The following is a 19,822-nucleotide window of genomic DNA, read 5'->3' on the forward strand; positions in this document are numbered from 1 at the left end:
GTCGCACGATTTCTCTAGAAGCGTCGGGCCGAGCGCTTTCCTTCTCAGTTCCTCCGGAGCAGCGTCCCCGCGAGCGGGCGGGAACGGCAGGTGGCCGTTCCCACAGTGCTGGTGGCCGCCTGGAGACTAGTGCGGCGGAGGGACTATTTTTCGGGTCGGAAGACAACAACTGTTCCCGCTTCCGGGGGAGGGCTGAAAGAGACCGCGTAACTTCCGGACGAGCTGGAACGCGAGCCAGAGGGGCTCGGCGCGGGGGGAGGTAGCCCCGGGGGACGGGGCGACGACACCCGGCAGGAGCCGCCCCGCGTGCCAGCAGGCCGCGCCGCCCCCCCTGCCCCGCCCCGGCTTGCCCTGCCCGGCCCTGCCCTGCCTCTGCCTTGCTCCGGCCGCCTGAGGATGCGCCTCGGCCGCCTGCCCTGCCCCACCGGCCGCCCCTGAGGGCCGCCCCTCTGTGCCCGTGCCTCGGTGCGCTCCCCGCCCCCCTCCCGCGCCCCGTTGTCGGCAGCGCCTTCCCCCCTTCGGCTATGGCGGGGGGCGGCGGGTCGCGCTACGCGGCCGAGTTCGTGCCCCCGCCCGAGTGCCCCGTATTTGAGCCCAGCTGGGAGGAGTTCAGCGACCCGCTCGGTTTCATCGGCCGCATCCGCGGCTTGGCCGAGAAAACCGGCATCTGCAAGATCCGGCCCCCCAAGGTACCGCCCGCCTGGCGCGGGGGCAGGGCGGGATGCGGCCGCAGCCGGGGCCCAGGGAAGCCGGCGGCTCTGGGGCGCGGCGGGTGGTTGGAGCTGAAGGGCTCTGTCCCTGGGCGGCCCCCGGGGGTCGGGACCCCCTTCCTTCTCTCCTCGAGTGTTTCCGGCCGAGTTTGCGGTACTCGCTGCGGTTGGGACCCCCCTGGGACTGTTCAGTTCCCGTGCCCCGGTTGCTGGGGTTGTTTGTCCCCCTTCCTCAGGCTACGCTAATGACGCAGAGACCCTGCGAGGCGGTCCTTGAGCTTAGAAGTGGTTTTGGAGCGGGTGAGAAGCCTGTAGGCACGGTCAGGGCCCGGGCTTGACGCTCCTCTTGGTGTAATAACCAACAAGCTGCAGTGCGTTGTAGCTGAAAGTAGGTATTTGCATTGCAAGGAGGGGGAGGAGGAAGGACATGCCTTGTAAAGGGGCCATTGTTTGTAAACAGCCTTCAGACTGTTGGTGGAAGCATGGCTGGTCCGGTTGTGCGCAGGAGTTGTTTGTGTTAGCAGGTTAGAAGGTCGGAGCTGAACACCCCTTTCTGCACCAGGCATCAAGTGTTTTATGATGCCTTGCTCTGTGACCATTCAGACAAGAACATCAAGCAGTGTAGGAGCTCAGAGCCTCCTTGGTAATTAAGTATGAACAAACCTATAAAATAGGAGAGTGAAAAATAGCAAAAGAAAGAGAAAAAGAACATGAAAACAAGGAGCTAAGAGTAGCCTGGATATGGCGACTGCCAGTTAGATTCAGTGATCCTTCCATTCCTGACCCGCAGGGTTGCTGGAATCTTTTTAGGTGGTTTAATGTCATGGTGAAATCTTGACCTCCATGAGGCTGCCCTTTCTAAAATAAGTAGGATGGCTTAGATTGGGGGAGAGGTCGCAAGAAACCGATCCAGATCTGATTCATTGAGAGCACCTAGAACTTTCCTAGCCACTGAAGGCTGCAGTGTTTCTCTGTGATTGTTTGGCCATTGGTGTTGCAAGGCCTTGCCAGATGTGTGCCTCAGGTTGGTTTTCGATCTGCAAGAAAGGACTGAAAGACATCTGGTGCTAACCTTGCTGATTCACAATCCTTTTCCATTATTAGGATCTGTAAATATTTTACAGTTGTGCTTCAGGCCTTCAGATGCTGCAGCCATTCATACAACAAATGTGTTGCTTTTTTTTTTGTCCATCTGTAATGTTGTGTCCTTACTCTGTTGTATTTACTGCCTGGCAGACTACCTACTGCAATTTTAAGATTTCTTAAGAGGTTCTAAAAAACTGATCTGTACTTGTTTTGATGTCATAATATGGTTTAGAGAGAGGAGATGGATCTGGGAGGCATGTGTGGTTGGATCTGTGTGATTGAACCAAGTACAGACTGCTCAGAAAGTCATTATTTAAGACTGCATTTCTGTTGAAGTGTTGGACTCCTGACTGCTGTTGTTATCTTTATTGAAATATGAATGTAGGCAAACAGGGACAAGTTACATGCGTAATATTGTGTGATATTTGGTGTTTATCACTGTTGATAGTGACAGTTTTGCAATGTGCAGGAAATACAGACCTTTCCGTCTTTGGATAAATGCCAGCAAGTGGCACGATGTCTCTCTCAAGTGAGAGCCCAGTAAGAGATGGGGCATACTGAAATGCACCAAGCCTTATTTTCTGGTTTATTTCTGACTTTGTGAACACTTCTTTCATCTGACTGAAATGTTGTAAGAACGTTTTAGAAGCATGATAATAGCACAAAACTGGAAAATATGACAGATCCTGCTGAAACTCATTTAGTAGGGGGAGCTTGAATGAGCAAGTTGCTCAAACCTTTTGTGTGTTTTTCAGTGAAGTTTCTTGAGACACTGAAATGTCTTTCTGTCTCTCCTTAGGATTGGCAGCCTCCGTTTGCCTGTGAAGTACAAAGTTTTCGTTTCACTCCACGAATTCAGCGCCTGAATGAACTGGAGGTGAGCCTTTCCACTGTTGATACAGTTTTGTGTTTACACTGAAAGCTGTAGTTCTCCTTACTTGAAATTTACATCTTGTCAGGTTTCTGTGTGGGGAGACTTCAGAAACCTGTAGACCGCATCGGTGTTTATACTTGGCAGTGGCAGACTCCATAGAAAATAACTCTCAGTGGCTTTGAGAAAAGTCTGGTTTTATTTTATTACCCCAAATAACCACAAGAGTCTTTCACGTTCAACTGGAAATGTCTAAAATGAATGCCAAATGCCATGTTGCATAGTAAGAGCAGCCAGTGTCTGGCCTTCAGAGCTCTGCAGGCCATGATTTATTTATTTTTCTTAAAATATTTACTGCTGTTCTGGAGCCTCTGGTTACCTTATAGCCAGCTATCCCAGTAATGCCTCTTAAGCATTAAAATGAAGTTGCTTTGTATTTTATAAGACTAGCTATGGTTGGCTAATTTTGTTTCAAAAATGTAGGGGAGTTTTCTTGAAAACACTGTGAGTAATATTCTGTCCTGGCTTTTCCTTTTCCCTACAGCATTTCTCAAAGCCTTGCACTGTTCCTATACCAAAATGTCATATGTCGTTTGACTTAAAAATGGGTCCCCTTATGGAAAGTGATTTGAGTACTCCAAAAATACTCAAGGGAAGAGCTGCTTTTGTATGGTTAAGGCATATAGAAAAGCTGTTTATAACCCTCCTGTTTCCTCCCACAGTTTTTATTAATTGCTCTTGTGTTTCTTCTCCTTGGAATTCTGACTTTAAGTGAACATTTTAGTCTGAAAATGTGAAATTTTTAGGTAAAAGTTTTGGCTTATGGGATTTCAAATATGGAGAACAAAAGCATATACAATTTTATGTTTATAAACATCTGTCTTTTTACTAAATATTCCTTTTTTTTTTTTTATCTTTTATTTTACATGCTGAGTTGTGCCTTGAAAATATAAACAGTAGAAAGCTTGTCATGTTTTTTTGTCAGGTCTGAAAAGTATTGTCGTAATTTTTTGGGGATGTATGCATTCGTCTTCTCTTATTGATTGCAGGCAATGACAAGAGTGAAGCTGGACTTCTTGGACCAGTTAGCAAAATTTTGGGAACTTCAGGGATCCAATTTAAAAATTCCTGTGGTGGAGAGAAAAATTCTGGATCTCTATGGTCTGAGCAAGGTGAGTAAGCAAGTATGGCAGTGCTTGGTCAGGCAGAGACTTCATTTTTCATTTGAGCCTGAGAAGCCAAGCAACATGGAGGGCTTGTTTTACAGCATCAGTCTCATAAATATGGAGATGAAATGAAAATGGGGAAAAAATTAGAGTGGAAAAAAACCTTACAAATTGCAAGGTTGCTTTAGATGTGTCTGTCACAGTTACTTCAGCTGGCTTTAGTTGAGTCATATCCAGCACACCTGAGTTGCTTGAACATCCTGATGTTAGCTGTTTGAATTCAAGTTGTCCTCTTTTATGTATGGCAGAGCTGTAGGAGTTGAGATGTTCCCTGAGAAGCGTGCATTTCAGCTCCTCACCTAGCAATTCTGTAATAAATTGCAGTAATTGCTCCCTTCTGTCTCCCGGCACAGATTTTCCATGTGACGTAAACATGCATCTTTGGGACTTTATATTGTCAACTTCTGGAATAATTATTTTAATCTGTTTCCAGTACAGGCTGTGCTTAGGGCTAGCTAAAATTTTATGTTGCTGTAGTCATCTCTGATGCGTTGTTTTTTCATATTTTCATGCAAATAAAAACTTCTGGGGTTTGCCACTGGCAAAATGTACGTAGTTATAAACTTGTCTGCTAAAGAAAAGCTATTAATATAAATAGGTAGATTTGTTTGGCAAGGTGACAAATTGAGATATGGTAGTACTAACATTTTTGTGTTCAAGCGTTTGTTTCCACTCCCATATCAAGATTTCTTTCTCTTAAATCTAAACATTTTTACTTACCTTCTCTTAAAGATGAAATTACTCAGAAGTCGCAGTTCTTTCAACTGTCTGAAGTTGCTGCTAGCATGCAGACAAGAGACAATAATGTCTTCCAATGTTTATTTTTGTGTGTACTGTGCTTTGCTGGGCTACACAAAACCATCATACTGGTTCTGGAAATGTCTGGGTCACTGTTATGAGCTAGAGTGTTTTAGTATGTTCCAGATAGGGAGATGTAGGCTGATTTTGTTAACTTACTCACTTCTCTGGCCGCAGTTCATATAAAGATAACTTCAGCAATCACATCTTCCTGGGCATGTAAAAAATAAGTTGAATTTTAGGAATAGCTTTGTTGAAACTGATTTTATCTTTGCTGTAAGTATGAGAAAAGTAATGATCAAGAGTATCGTATTATGAGTGCAACTCTCTCTAATAATGAAAAGAAACAGAATTAGGTAATGTATTTGTCACTGTCACAGTTAGACATTTGAGCTTACTGCAGCCTGAGAAATAAATCGTAAGTTTCGCTCCAGTAACCGTTGTTTTTTTGCTTTGAGGTTTTCAACTGTCTATGAAATGTTAAACATGAAATTTGATCGTATGTAAAGACATGAAATGCAAAACCATGCTGTAATAGAAATGGTATTAGTAATATAATAATGTGAATTAAATTACAATCCATTTCGGTTTTAAACTACTTGGTGAAACCATATGATGGGAGTGGAGGCAGTGGAAATGTGGCCAGTGTTTCAGATCAAGCAAGTAGTCATTTTTCTTTCTGTTTTCTTGCATGTAACAGTGACGATTCTGTATGTAAACTGCTAGATTCAAAACAATTGACTTCAGGTGTAAAAAGTGAATAAGTTAAATGGAAGGTTAATTCAATTTCCTCTCTTTGTACAGTAGTCTCTCTGCTGTTTGGGGTTTTCTGAGAGTTTTTGTAACTCTGAAGTCCAACACTCCCTTCTATGTGGGGTCTGTTAGAATTGGCTTCGCTGCTGGCCAGACTTGTGTTTTGCATCAGTGTGTGAGTCTGGTGAGAGTTAACTTTTCCGTTTGCTCTGATGGTGGGTTTGTATTCTTTCCAGCTTGTCAGAAATCTTAACTGTTGAGTTCCTCCTGTCTAGAACAGTATGCAGACTGTGTTTACTGGGGAAGTTGTAATAATAAATATAATAATTAGGGAAGTTAATTGTGTAATTATGGTACTAGTCCTTCAGGAAACAAAAAGCAAACTCAGTTTTCTGCCATTCTTTAGTAGAACCTTTTAGCATTTGATTGCTGTAGTTGATTTATGATTTATGTGGGGTGGTAAGAGCAGTTCAAAGCCCTTAACTTTTTTTGTGTGTGTGTTTCAGATTGTTGCTGGCAAAGGAGGTTTTGAGGTAGTCACTAAAGAGAAGAAATGGTCTAAAGTGGCAAGTCGGCTTGGCTACCTGCCAGGAAAAGGCACAGGATCATTACTGAAGTCTCATTATGAACGGATCTTATACCCCTATGAGCTTTTCCAGTCTGGGGTCAGCCTAATGGTGAGACGCTTCTCTTTCAGGATATGAGGATGGGGTCCAAACTGCACGTGGCTGCTCGTTGCTGCATGCAAAAGTAGAACTTAGGTTCTGTGCTTTTAGAGGTTGCAGCTATGTAGACAAATGTGTACCCACCCTAATACTTACAATACTGTCAGTTCTTGACAGGATAGTAGCAGAAGCTGTAATGTGACCTTGTGTCGTAATTTTTTCTGAGCAATTTCTTAATAAGACCAAGCCCAGCCCTATTAAGGAAAACACCATGAGACAAGGACACCTTCCACTTGATCAGGTTGCCTGAAGCTCCATCCGGCGCTTCCAGAAATGGGGCATCCGCAGCTTCTCAAGGCAGCCTGTTCTAATACTTCACCACCCTTGTTGCGAAGAAATTCTTCCTTATATTTAATTTAAATTTAGCCTTTTTTCTTATTTTGAAACCGTTATCCCTTGTCTTCTCACTAAATTGCCTGATAAAATCTGCTTATCTTTCTTGTAGGTTCCCTTTAAGTAAGGCTAAACAACTCCCACACCCAGGGTGCCTGGATTAATCAACCCGTTGTCCAAATTGTGTATGTAACAGTGCTGTGTGACTTCAGTCATTGGCTTATTTTTCAGTAAAGAGTGGTTTACAGGCTGTAGAATGATCAGCACTACCTGACCAGTCAACTCGGTGTTCTGTGCTTTGATGTTCTAGGGCATCCAGAAGCCTAACTTGGACCTTAAGGAAAAAGTGGAGGCTGAGGACCTCAGCTCAGATGCCCAGACTTCACCAAAGCAAGGTTCGAGAATGAATGTCGTGCTGAAGAGAACCAGACGTGTCAAGTCCCAGGTACCCCTATTTCTTGGTTATTGCAGGGAACCCTTATTCCTTGTACCAGCAAAGCAATACTGGGAGTGCAACAGTCTTTGGTTGTGGAAGCCTGCTCAAAAGCACCACAAGAAAGAAATCTTTACTTACATAAAATGTGGAGAAAGATGTCTCTCTGAGACTTCACTTGTGGCAGATGTGCTGTTTAAAAACTTCTAAAAGCTGCTTTTTGTTTTTTACACTTAGCCTGTGTACTTTGGTAGAGAACATATATGAAAACCATGTGTTCACTATATTTAGTGAAAACTAAATGGTTCAGCTCTAGTGGCTACCTGCTGACCGTTTGATAGAGTGTAAGTGAAAGGTGAATTTACCTTTAGAACAAATTCTTATTGCTTCATGTCATTCTATATTTGCTTTTAAACACTGTGAAGCAAAGTGTGGTTAAAATTCTGTTGTTTTTTTTCAACACATTTTGCTTGTTGACTGAGTTTATAAAGGACACTTAATCTCCTCTTTGCCTCTGATGTCATGACTGATTCAGACTAAATTGTCCCTTTTGATCTGTTCTCTTTACTAACAGAAGCTGACTTGGCATTATTTATTGCAGCCACATAGCAATGCATCAGTCACATAAGCAGTCCCTGGCTTTCCAATTCTGTTATTAGTGAGGTGTCCAAAAAAAAAAACCAACTTGAGAAATCCTGCAGTTCCTGCAGCAGTTATTCATTGTGTGGAATTCTGCTTTGAACCAATATTGAGAGTCAGTGCCAGTGTGACCTCTTTCCTCCTCCATGGTGTAGAAGTGTCACTGTCTAATTAAGATCCATAAGATTTGTTTCCGACACTTCTTTGTTTAGAGTAACTCTTCTCATTGGAAGAGTCACTGTGTGGTACTTGTGACACAACATAGCTGCTTAATTTCATCTAAAGATGCTGCATTTTCAAAATGAGAGAGGTGATTTCATGTGAATGATCTGCAAAAAGTTAATGCATATGTATTTAAATACTTTCTAGAAGACCTATACTCACATTATCTTTTCAGCAATTTAGTTATTAAAATAGCTGAACTTCAATAAAGGAAGAACTCAGCCTATTCACATAGCCAGAGAAGTATTTCTAGGCTGTGTTGGAAGCTATGTATAAATCTGTAACTGTGTTTAGAAATAGGGATTTGTCCTCAGGATCCCCAAACTGCAGAAGTGAAAGATCTGGAGAATGGTGAAAAATTGTCCCAGATTTCAGTACCTTGTTATTATAGACAGGACTCTGCTTATTGTTTGAAGTACACATCTGGAATTGTACCAGAAAATTACGTCTTCCTTACAACACAGATAATAGGCAAATAATGTAAAAACAAACAAACAAAAAACAACCCAACCTGCTAAATAAATGTCATTCTGCTCTAGCTGCTGTATCTCAGTGATTGAGTTGTTTGCTGAGTTGCCCAATGCCTGGTTAGTGAACATAGCTAATTACACTGAACGCTGCATCTCAGGAGATTATTTCTGGAGTTAAATGCATTTTCCAAAATGATTCGCATCTTATTTCTGCACCTGAGAATGGGAGATACATAAGAAATAATGAAGGTGGTAACTGGAGATTACTGAAGTAAACCCACATCCTCGGAAGAAGCTGACATTTTAGAAAAGCGAATGTTTTAATTTTGAAAGTTACAAAATAAGCGAAGGAAAATAGGGAATGAGAATTCTCCTTTGTGAAATAAGGACTTTTTATTTCCAAGAGAAAGAATAGTTTGGTTATGAGATATTCTCCTTAAAAAAAAAAAAAGATTAATTTTCTATTCCTTTCTTACAAAGAAAACTCTGAAATAGAGAGAATGGAGGAGGGTAACTGAAGTACTTGTGGGCAACAATAACAAAAAGAGAAATAGAATGAATTTAGGTTACGAAAAAAGATAATCTTTAAAGTCGGGTTAAATTCTTTGTTAGGAAAAAAAGGAATGTCTTTGCAAATGATCTTTTAGGATGTGTTTTAACTGACAAGGGAATTTATCTAATGAGGTTACATCCTAACAGTTTCTCATAAAGTAGCACGGTGCTGGAAGAAAACTATAAAGAAGTGCTGTCTTTTCAAAGGAGATCAATTTGGTTAAATAAAAAGCATATTAACGTCTAGATAAAAAGTGAAAAGGATTATGGGTAATGTGTGCTTTCAGTATGCTGCTACAAACGTGGATGGTTTTAGAATGGCAATTAAGAAAATAAAATTCCATTTTTTAACTTGGAAAAAAAAGAAAGGCAATAATTCTGTGAAATGATAGAACTCTGGTGGATGCTGATGTGCCCACTGCACACAAATACTTGAACTCTTGATTGTAACCACTTTCATCGTATCATAGAATTGTAGACTGGCTTAAGCTGGAAGGGACCTTAAAGCCCATCCAGTTCCAACCCCCTGCCGTGGGCAGGGCTGCCACCCAACAGTTCAGCTGCCCAAGGCCCCATCCAGCCTGGCCCAAAGTGCCTCCAGGGATGTGAGCTTCTTATAAATGATTTTCCTTACAAAAGGAAAGCATTTGAGTTGTACTTTCTGTTGAGAAGGTAAAAAAAACAAAGATCTCCCTAAATCTTTAGGAAGAAGAATAGAATTTCAGTATAATCAAGTTTGGTTTTGCTTTTTTTGTTATGTAAGCAACAAAACAAAACTAAGAATGTGGAGTCTTGTGCTTTTAGCTGTGGAAAAAATGGAATGCTTTCACAGTTTTTGAGTTGGGTGTTTATGTGCTGTTTTGGACCATACCCCAGAGAATCCAACTGAGGCTTCTGAATCATTTTCTTTCACAACTTAAGCTATCAGACAGCCTTGCAGTATTTGTGAGTTTTATACAGAAAGCTGATTTTTTAAATACATTTCTCTTTCAACCTGCTTTGTTGTTGTTTTTGCCTGACTGTGAATACATTACATCCATTTTGCTTTAGTTGAATCCAAATAAATCTGAGCAGTGGAGTTATGAAAACATATTTAGGGAATGCGCTTTTAAACAAAGCTGTAAATCAAAGAGGGGTTGTTGCATGTTTGTCATTTAATTCAGTAAATATGATAGTCAAACTATTTTTCCAAGTATTACTGAGAAAATTGTTTTAGATCACAATAGCAGGAGGGAAATTGTGAAGATCATTAATAAATGTTACTGAGGTAATGGAAAATTGCCCAGTGGAAACGTAATGTGAGTTGATTCTGTCAACTTCTGTTAGTTGTGAAAATGGAAAAACTTTTAATGAGTTTCAGATGGAAATGGAATGACTCCAAATTCTGCAGGTTGTGAGCTTTCCTGTTCAGTGAAAATGTGATGGTGATCCTCTGTGGCTTGTTAGCCAAGAAGTGAAGAGTTTAGGGGGAAAAAAATCACCAGTTGGGATGTAATTTCAGACTGGACTTAAACAATCGGTAACATGTCTAAACTGAAAATATAACATCATAGAATTCATAAATATCAGAAATTAGAGTATCAACTTGAGTAGCTTTGCAAAGATGCAGGTTAGCATCCTGTACACAACTCAGTGAGAGCAGAGACTCTAAATATCACTGAGAAATTCATGAGTAGTAATAACTAGGAGATTAGGTCTTTTGGAGTGTTCTTCTGGCAAGAAGAAAACCAACTGATTTAAGCTGAATAAATGGAAGTAATCAGCTTTTAACTTTATTAAAAGTGCTTTTGAATATCCTATTTTTAAACACTTTTTAGGAAAAGTTTTTTTTTTTTTTGTGGTGTACTGGAGGGAATTTATATCATACCTTATTTATCAGGGTGTATTTCTGTGGATAACAGATGAAATATCCTCAGTAATTATGTAAAGGAAACCAGTTCAGAATTAGCTAGCTGCCTTCTGAATTGATGTACTTGCTGAGATCTGCACTGAATTCAGTGAGTTTCAGGAGGAAGTCTGAATGGTGGGAGTACAGTGGCTTAGTATACCAGTGTTAGAAAGTGTTTTCAGTGTGTAAGGAGGCAATGTAAAATCCAAAAGATGGTTGCATTGAAGCTCTGAAAAACCAAACATGGAAGTTCTTTTTGCTGTTAGGTTAGCAGCTACAATGTGGGGAAATGAGATAGGTCAGTAATGGGAAATGGGAAGAATACTGAAATAAAATGCTTTGGCAAACAGCTGAACACTGCAGAGCTCTGGAGATGTCACCTAATTGAATGGGTCTTCTGTTCTGTGATTTTTGAGGTTGCAGGGGCACAAAGAGTAGCTGTAATCTCAGAGTTACACTCATAACATGTCATCATAAATAAATCTGGGAAATAGTTTCAAATTCATTAGTGTCAATTTATATGTCTACTCAAGAAAGTGTGTGTGTTAACTTCCAAGCACCTCATGCTATCAGGACAGAGGAAAATACTACTGTGACATTCTTCTTGTTTTGTTACCTTAAATGTTAATGCTAGGTTTTGCTGTAGAGGTGACTTGCTGTAGTTAGTCTGTGTTACTAAGTACTTATTTGTCTTTCATTCCATTTGCTTTTGATTGTTGGCTCTAGGAAATGAGAATCATGTCTTTTCCCACCTGTTTCCTTTCTTTTGATGAGCTGACGTTGGGTATTATGGGAAAGTGAAATGCAAATGATGTTGAGAGTTGGAGCAGAAGTATTGTTAGTTTGTGCTGATCTGGCCTTCTTTTTATTCTTAGGTGGAGGCAGGAGAAATGAGTAGAAATACTGAACTAAAGAAGCTGCAGATCTTTGGAGCTGGACCCAAGATGATGGGTCTGTCACTGGGAGCAAAGGATAAAGAGGGTAATTAAATCTCAGGCTCATTGCTTTGTAAAGTAACAAGGCTATTAAATCTTTTTGCATGACTCTAGAGGCAACGTTAAAAAAGAAGGTAAGGTGTTGTAACTTTAAATAGAGAGTAAATATTTTAGGTTTTAATTCATGAGAGATTTTCAGGGTGCTTCATGTAACTTGGCATAGTTGCAACTTTTCATGTACTGTATTGTAACCATAACAGTTATGCAGCTGTTGCCTGAACTGTGGCTGGAAGGAAAAACAGGACTTTTTTTTTACAGTTTTGAAGCTAATCCTACTAGCTGAGTAAGCTAATTCTCTCTGTTCTTTGAAGCAATTGGGATGACCTGTGAGGATATATGAAATATATTTTCCTAATTCCTATTTATTTTAGAATGATTGGGTACAGCAAGGCATTTTACCTTTTGCTAGGTGGCCATGTACTTTCAGATATTAAAGACAGGTTACCAAACTGGACTTCTTTGTTGCTTTTGCAAGTTGCATCTATCTTTGTGTATTATTAATAACACTTAACTTTATTTTCCTTAAAGATGAAGTGACACGAAGACGCAAAGGAAACAGATCAGAAGCATTTGGAATGCAGATGAGGCAGCGCAAAGGAACTCTTTCTGTCAACTTTGTAAGTGTGATTATCTTGCTATGGTTTCTGATAAGAAATTCATTGATTTACTAAGGTGTTTTTTTTTTCCAAAACAAAGAAGAGTGAACAGTGTTTTATGAAATAATGTATAGCTTTTAATTCAGGCAGGAAGAGTATTACAATGTAAAGGTACTTGATGATTATAGGTTTAAAGACTTGCTTTGCCATGTACTTCTTGCATGTCTTCCGTAGCTTGCTTTCCATTTGAGCTCCTCTTTGTGGAGCAATAGTGCTACATCTTTTCCTTTAAATATATATGAGATGCTCCAGTACTTCAGCTTTTTGATTATAGCAATATCAGCTTTCATCTTCATCCTTGCTGTTCTGAGTTTAAAATAGTCATTGTATCATGAAATTGAGTTGGAAGGAACCCTTAAAGGTCATCTGGTCCTGCCCCACTCAATGAACTGGACCATCTGCAGGTAGATCAGGTTGCTGAAAGCCCGATCCAGCCTGACCTTAAGTGTCTCTAGGAACAGAACACCTACCACATTTCTGGACAACGTGTGCCAGTGTCTCACCACCTATATTTTGAAAATATTCTTCCTTGTATTCAAGCTAAACTTCCCTCTTTTAGTTTGAAACCGATTTCCCTTGTTCTGTCACCACAGATCCTGCTGAAAAGTTTGCCCCCTTCTTACTTACAGTCCCCCTTTAGATACTGAAAAGCTACTCCCTAGAGCCTTCTCTTCTCCAGGCCAAACAGACCCAGCTCTCAGTCTGTCCTTGTAGGTGAGGTGTTCCACCCGTGGGATAATTTTTGTGGCCTTCCTCTGTATGCACTCCAACAGGTCCACATCTCCTGTACTGACGACTCCACACCTGGATGCAGTACTCCAGGTGAGGTCTCACCACTGCAGAATAGAGGGGCAAGGTCACCTCCCTCACCCTGCTGGCCACATTTCTTTTGATGCAGCTCAGGATACAGTTGGTTTCCTGGGCTGTGAGGGCACACAACTGGTTCATGCCCAGTTTGCAATCCATCAGTACCTGCAGGTTCTTTTTCACAGGGCTGTGCTCCATCCTTACACCCCCCAGCTTTTAGTGATAGTGGGGGCTGCCATGACCCAGCTGCAGACCTTGCGGTTGGATTTGTTGAACCTCATGATGTTCACCTGGGGCCATGTAAGTCCATGCAAAAGGCAATGAAGAGCAACTCTAAGGGGAGAAGTGAATTGTTTAGTGTTCTGATGTTTGACCGTCACTGTCACAGGCTGTGAAAAAGCAAGAACTTTTCACTTTTGAAGGGTCATAATTTAGCCTGTGTATACAACAGTGAGAGAAGATGTATGACTAATGTTTCAAGTAGTAGGCTCCTACCTACAAATTCAGCTGTTCGTTTTATCTTAGTCTGAGAACACATAGAAAAATTAATTTTAAATTAAACCACAGAAGGTCAAGGCAACCAAAAATCTCCAGTAATTACATGAAAATGCGTACTGGAGAAAGAAGATGGAGAAGTTGGACAATTTAAACAATCAGAGCATATCATTGTGATGTTGTAGCTAAGTTTGAATCTGTAACTTGAATTTCTTTTTGTGTTACTACCAAGTATACAGTATTCCTTGGCTGTTTGAGTATCATCACCCTTTTGTTTAAGGATGTTTTCATTAAAAAATATATTGTCCAGTCTCTGTTACGTAAAAGGTGATATGTTAGCCTTATGTAACTTGTAACTGAAGAATACTTTGCTGCAGTATTGTTTATAATTTTTCTTGATTCATTTATGCTTTTTTTTTTTTTTGAGAGGTGCTGTGAAATAATGCATAACTTTTAATCACCTCCCCCCAGTTACCAATCATTGTGGTTCTGCTGTGTTTTAATTATGTGGGGAGGAGGCTTGTTTGTGGTTATGGTGTAATCACAGGTCTACATTTTGTGAGTAGTTTTTGTGGTGTAGTCTTTCTATTTAACAAATCGTCATCTCTTGGGCTGACAAAAAAAAAAACAACAAGCCAAACATATATTCATATGGAGAAAAAAAAGTATTATGAGCAGTAGCTAACTAGATAACTATAATAGAATAGCCTTGCATTGTAACTGCCATTTTAATGCTTGTTAGTTTTAGAAATAGATCCTGGAGATGTTTGTTAAAGCAGCCTTTCTCCCTTACATATACTTGCAACCAAAGTAACTAGTTTGGTAACTAGTTTTAGATCTGCCATATTTGTTATGTGTTTTTCACTTTTTGTCTTAAAAAGAAATAACTGGGTTTCCTAATAGAACTACAACATTTAAGAACATTGTTTCTTAAGATAGTTCCTGAGCAATCTTTCCCTTGAGAAGTGTACTGTTGCATATTTAGGAAGTTGCATAGGCTAACTAGGCTGACATAACTAAGATGGGGTTTATTTCAAATATTTAAGCTCACTGTGCGAATGTGGGGTTTTTTTTGTTTGTTTGTTTTTTTTGTTTGTTTTTTTTTGTGACAATTTAACAATAAAAACCCCACCTAAACAGAGAAAACTCCAAATAGAACCCACCATTTCTGGTGGGCTTTTAGCTCTGTGGGGGAAATATGCAGAAGCCAAGTTGCTCAATGACTGAAGGTAGCAGTGGCAGAATTTAGAATGTGTGTTACACAGAAGACATTTTCTTTTTAGTTATGATAAAATAAGTTTCATTTAGATTACATTTGATTACGTTACAGGTCTTTGGTGCTATTTTAAATGTTTATATTAAAAGTCCTTTGGACAGCACAAGATGCAGTAGCAAACAAAATTTGAAACCCGATGATGTCTAAGAGACACATTTCCCAGTCTGTGTTGTTGTTGAGAGGTGATCATAGACCTCTGCAATTTTTTTTCTGTGGTTGTGCTGGGTTTAATTTTCTTCTAGCATCTGGAATTTCTGTCCTGTATTTTGGAGAATATGAATAAGGATTTGGTACTTTTATGTGTACACTTTCCTCCTCTTCTGCTTGGAATTTGATTGAAATATGCAGTCTTGGATCTTTTTTGTTATTCTTTCTTGTCCATTATAAGCATAATCACTGTACTGTTGCAAGTGATAACATGTATGTTTCTGAAACATTTCTTGAAGATATTCTCCAGTTGTGTACGACCTGTAAAGAGTTTGAGTTGTTTTCAGCACATGAAATCCTAAAAGCTTTATTCTGCTCTATTGCCTTGGAATAACATAAGTGAGATGCTCCGTTGAGTTACCTGGATAATTATTACCCAACTGAAAGGAATAGTTGTTTCCAGCAGTAATTTCCAGTTGCTTCCTCTACCCCAACTGAAGCACAATTGATTGTTAGCATTGCTTCTCAACAAGCAGAGGAGGTTGCATTCATGTTTACATTGAGTTTTAGGATTACATCCTTTCTTTGTTATTTAAAGGAAGGCAGGTTCTGGATGAGGAAACTTGTTACTGCTTATAACAATGTATGGGTTTTTTTTCTCCACAGGTTGATTTGTATGTTTGCTTATTCTGTGGCAGAGGAAATAATGAAGACAAACTGCTGCTCTGTGATGGATGTGATGACAGCTACCACACTTTCTGCTTGATTCCTCCTTTACCTGATGTACCTAAAGGTGACTGGAGGTGTCCAAAGTGTGTTGCAGAGGTACAGTTGAGGAAATACTCAATTTTTGTATTTCTAGTTGTGCTTCAGAAAAGAGCAGAAGAGTTGCAGTTCAGCTCTTGTTGCTGTTCCATCTGACTAGGAGATGTAGTTTTGTTTGGGATTTTGGTCAAGATATGGGCTGTGAATCACAACTGTGATTGCCAGCTGATGAGCTGTAAGAGAAATATTTCTCCTGGAGCTTGGGCATAACCTTTGAGACATAGCTATGTAAAAGTTAAAGCTCAGGCCTTTATATGGCCTTTAACTGGAGTTGAAACTTACTCTGATGAGTGGGTAACAGGAAATTAGGTGAGAATTAAGGTGGCAGTAGATGTTTAAACGTAACGATGAAACACTTTCTAACCAAGAAAGTAATTGAACCGTGTAATGTGGGCACAACGGGGAGCTCTCTTTATTGAGAAGCCATCATGACATTGTTCAGAATAGCTTTTTGCAGGTGGTGAAAGAACTAATTTGAGGAGTAACTGTTAGTTTTGTTTTAGACTAAGAAAGGAACTGGAAAGACTGAGAAATGGAGGCCAGTTTGAATTTAATTGCTTGAGAAATACGAGTGACTGTATTCAAAGAGATAACTGATCAACAGCATAAAGGTAGAAGGCATAATTTGACTGGCTTGATATTTGTCTCAAAAATTTACAAGTTCAGGAAGTTTGTAGATATAGAATTCATATTGAAAAAGCTTGCCATTGCTAAATCTGTAACTTTGTAACTGGCTTTAACTCTTTAAAAAAGAAGCTTTTTAGACTTTTTTTTTTTCAGGGAGGAGCAGTAACATACATGCACGCTTCTATATTCATTTCCCCCCCCCAACATCCTCCATGCCCTTTCCAGCTGTGGGTTTCTGCTGTTTTCTTTATAACAGTGTTAATAGTTGTGCAGCCACATAATGATGTGGCTCTTTGCTCTCTAAATGTTCCTTAAGAAAGATTAAGTTGTTTGATGAACACAGGTTAATGCTGTTGCCAGGTGGAAATTTCTAGTTACAGGCAAGGGTGACTGACTTATCCTTTGGGCTGTTGCTCATGTAACAGATGAAGCTTCTTGTTAAACCTTCTCTTAATAGAGAATAATAACGAAGCATTAGCCAAATAGGGCAATCTGATATGGAGGTAATGTAGAGAATATAGCAAATAACTGTGTCTGTTGTGAATGATTTAAGAATGTACAGAATCACAAAAAATTTCAGTAGTAATTGTACTGTTACTAAGGTGTCTTAACTTTGCTTCGTAGTAGTACTACTTGTAATAGGAACAAAAATGCATTGTTCCAAAGGGAAAATCACATACTGGGAAAAAAAGTGGTGAAGAGGGCCAAGTCAATTGTTGCTAGTTTGTGATACAGAAAGTATTTGAAAAATACCTTGTATAGTGAAAATGCAAAGTCGTGGCTTGAACCAGTGATTGAACACCTGGTGGGAAGGCAGGGCCATCCCAGGGGAGCTCAGGTGCATGCAGTGCACCTGAGTGACTGGAATAGTGGAGCCAGGATGCATCCCTTCCCAGACCTCATTTAAGAGTTGGTAGTGGAGGTGATGGTATCTCTCTAGAGATCTCTGCCTACCTGAGGACCTTACAGGTCTTCTGAAGGTAAGCAGCTTCTTTCCCTTATTTCTGTGCCCGTTGTTGTTGTGTCTGATTGGATCCTCATTGCTGTGGCCTGAGATCTTGTTGCTCTTCTGTCCTTGTTGCACTTTCCATTACGTTACACCATGAATGCATGGGAAGTAAGAGAGAGGGGGGGAAAGAAAAGAGTGTGTGTGTGTGTGTATATATACATATATATATATATATATATATATATATATTTGTACCTCATAGAGGTGTTTGAAATGATTAGTAGTACTTGTTGTCTCAGTTTTTACTTCAGAAACTAACTGTGCACTATTGGTTGATGTAATGTTAACACCAGAGTGCCAAAACAGAAGCAAAACAGAGGGACAGGATAAGGACTCTTTATTTGTATTGAGGTCAGCATTGTCTTAACAGTGTATAAATCTTCTCTTGCCAGCTGCATTTAAGAGCAGCTTTGATAAATGTTGGTAATAGTCTAAGGATAGTTTCTCTAGAAAGGGAATGGCTGATCTCTCGCACTCCTCTTCGGACCATTTTCATTGTGATACTTAACAGCTGACTGTTAAGTTTGGTGGCAAGTTTGTGATCAAATACATCTTGTAGATGTTCAAAATTGTGTCAGCCCCTTTGTCAGCAGGAACTGAAAAAGATGTAGAAATGAGTGGGGACAGCAGGAGTGTGAGCTGGTCTTGGATTTTTAGGTTGATTATAGGTAGGACAATAGAAGACTTGAAGGTTTTGTCAGAGGGGCTGTATTAGTCAGCTACTTTGGTATAAGTGATGCATTGTTTTAATTTCCTTTCCTCTTTCCTCCTGTGCTAAATCATTTGATATATTTTGTTGATAGGACTGAAACACTAACAGGATTTGTTTCTGTGCATCTATTCTGCAGGTATTTGAATCCAGCGTGTTTAAAAAATGCCTTTAAGGCTAAGATTTTCTTTGTCTCACTCTGCTGCTGACAGGAATAGATGGTGAAACTTAGTTCGTACAGGAAGCAGAAGTGTGCAGTATTGGGGTTTGCTTAGATTAACTTTGATACAATTAATTTGGTTCTATTTCCATTATGGTAAGACTTCCTCAGCTGAGAAAAGCACTCAAAACTGATAGCTTATTGTGTTTGTTAAGGACTCAGATTGTCAACTGTTTTGTTTTCTTTCCTCTTTTTTAATTTTAACAGAAGTATGACTGTGTCATAATCTGCTGTAGAGAACAATGTTTTTATGTTCTGTCTTTTAGGAATGCAACAAACCCCGTGAGGCCTTTGGATTTGAACAGGCTGTCAGGGAATATACTCTCCAGAGCTTTGGTGAAATGGCTGATAACTTCAAGTCTGATTATTTCAACATGCCAGTCCATGTGAGTTCAACTTTCGTTGTCATTCTTTGTAGGGGGAAAAGAGGTTTCAGCTGATCCTGGACTTCTGCTGAGGCATCTTAGCTTTCTGTGAAGAGGCACAATAAACTCCAAACATGTGAACGAATGATACAACTTCCTGGCATCTGGTCTTGCTTCAACTTCATTTAACTTTTTTCCACTGATCAATAGACAACTTTATTGTTTGTAAAGGCTATACTCCATTTCAGTTTTTTCCGTTTTTGATTATTTGAACCAAATCTAGAGTTGTTCTTCTGAGACAGTGGGATCTTTCCACTGTCCTTTCTGTGGCTTTTGTCTTGATTGTTCAGTGGACATACCATTATTTTCTTCCCTATTAGATTCTTTTCTTGCAGATGTATCAGTAGATGAAGTCTATCTGATAATTTTTTTTTCCCCCTGCATCTCAGCAGCATTTTTAAAACTGATGTGTCTCTGTTGGTGCACTTTTGTGATTCCATTGTCCTACAGACTGCACGAAATGACAAGCTTCTTCTCTCAGGGTTTTTGAGTAATTTGTGGACAGTCTTCTCAAAACTTCCAGCTTTTGAGATCTCTGCTTCATTTCAAGACATTAAGGGACAGATCAAAACAAGAAATAAAACTTATTGTATAAACAGACTTTAACTAAATGCATGTAAAAAATATGAAATATATGCAGACTACAATCTTGAACACATTTATCTGAATTTCCTTTCTGTTTTTCAGATTTTGGTTATTATTCTCTGAAATAGTTTGGAATATTCGTATTCTTCATTCTTTTTGCTGCTTGGCTTCTGCTGTACTCCTTTTCTAGCTTTCAAGAATATTCCTAAGCTGTACTCCTGAAAATCCCTTTTTTTTTTCCCTTCATTCCATCTTTCATGGTGTGGCATTTTATTGCATTATGCTGCAGCCGCTACTAAGGAAAACAAACCAAACTGCGACAGTGAAGAGATGGAGTGAG

The 19,822-nt window shown here is 39.8% G+C and overlaps 1 protein-coding gene across 2 annotated transcripts in view; it reads left to right on the forward strand.

Annotated features, from left to right (window-relative positions):
• The first annotated feature begins 343 nt into the window (after window positions 1–343).
• The window catches only part of KDM5A (lysine demethylase 5A), a 51,370-nt gene continuing 31,891 nt past the window's right edge, over window positions 344–19,822 (forward strand). The window contains exons 1-9 of one of the 2 annotated variants that reach the window (XM_052667561.1): window positions 344–689; window positions 2,596–2,673; window positions 3,717–3,839; window positions 5,951–6,121; window positions 6,813–6,947; window positions 11,582–11,687; window positions 12,230–12,318; window positions 15,749–15,907; window positions 18,739–18,858. In XM_052667561.1, the coding sequence (XP_052523521.1) occupies window positions 525–689; window positions 2,596–2,673; window positions 3,717–3,839; window positions 5,951–6,121; window positions 6,813–6,947; window positions 11,582–11,687; window positions 12,230–12,318; window positions 15,749–15,907; window positions 18,739–18,858 (1,146 nt within the window). In that variant the 5' untranslated portion in view covers window positions 344–524. The remainder of the gene's footprint in view (window positions 690–2,595; window positions 2,674–3,716; window positions 3,840–5,950; window positions 6,122–6,812; window positions 6,948–11,581; window positions 11,688–12,229; window positions 12,319–15,748; window positions 15,908–18,738; window positions 18,859–19,822) is intronic. The other variant, XM_052667560.1, reaches the window with a different exon arrangement.

This window comes from Tympanuchus pallidicinctus, unplaced genomic scaffold, assembly GCF_026119805.1.
Source record: "Tympanuchus pallidicinctus isolate F22 unplaced genomic scaffold, pur_lepc_1.0 scaffold8, whole genome shotgun sequence".
Lineage (NCBI taxonomy): Eukaryota > Metazoa > Chordata > Aves > Galliformes > Phasianidae > Tympanuchus > Tympanuchus pallidicinctus.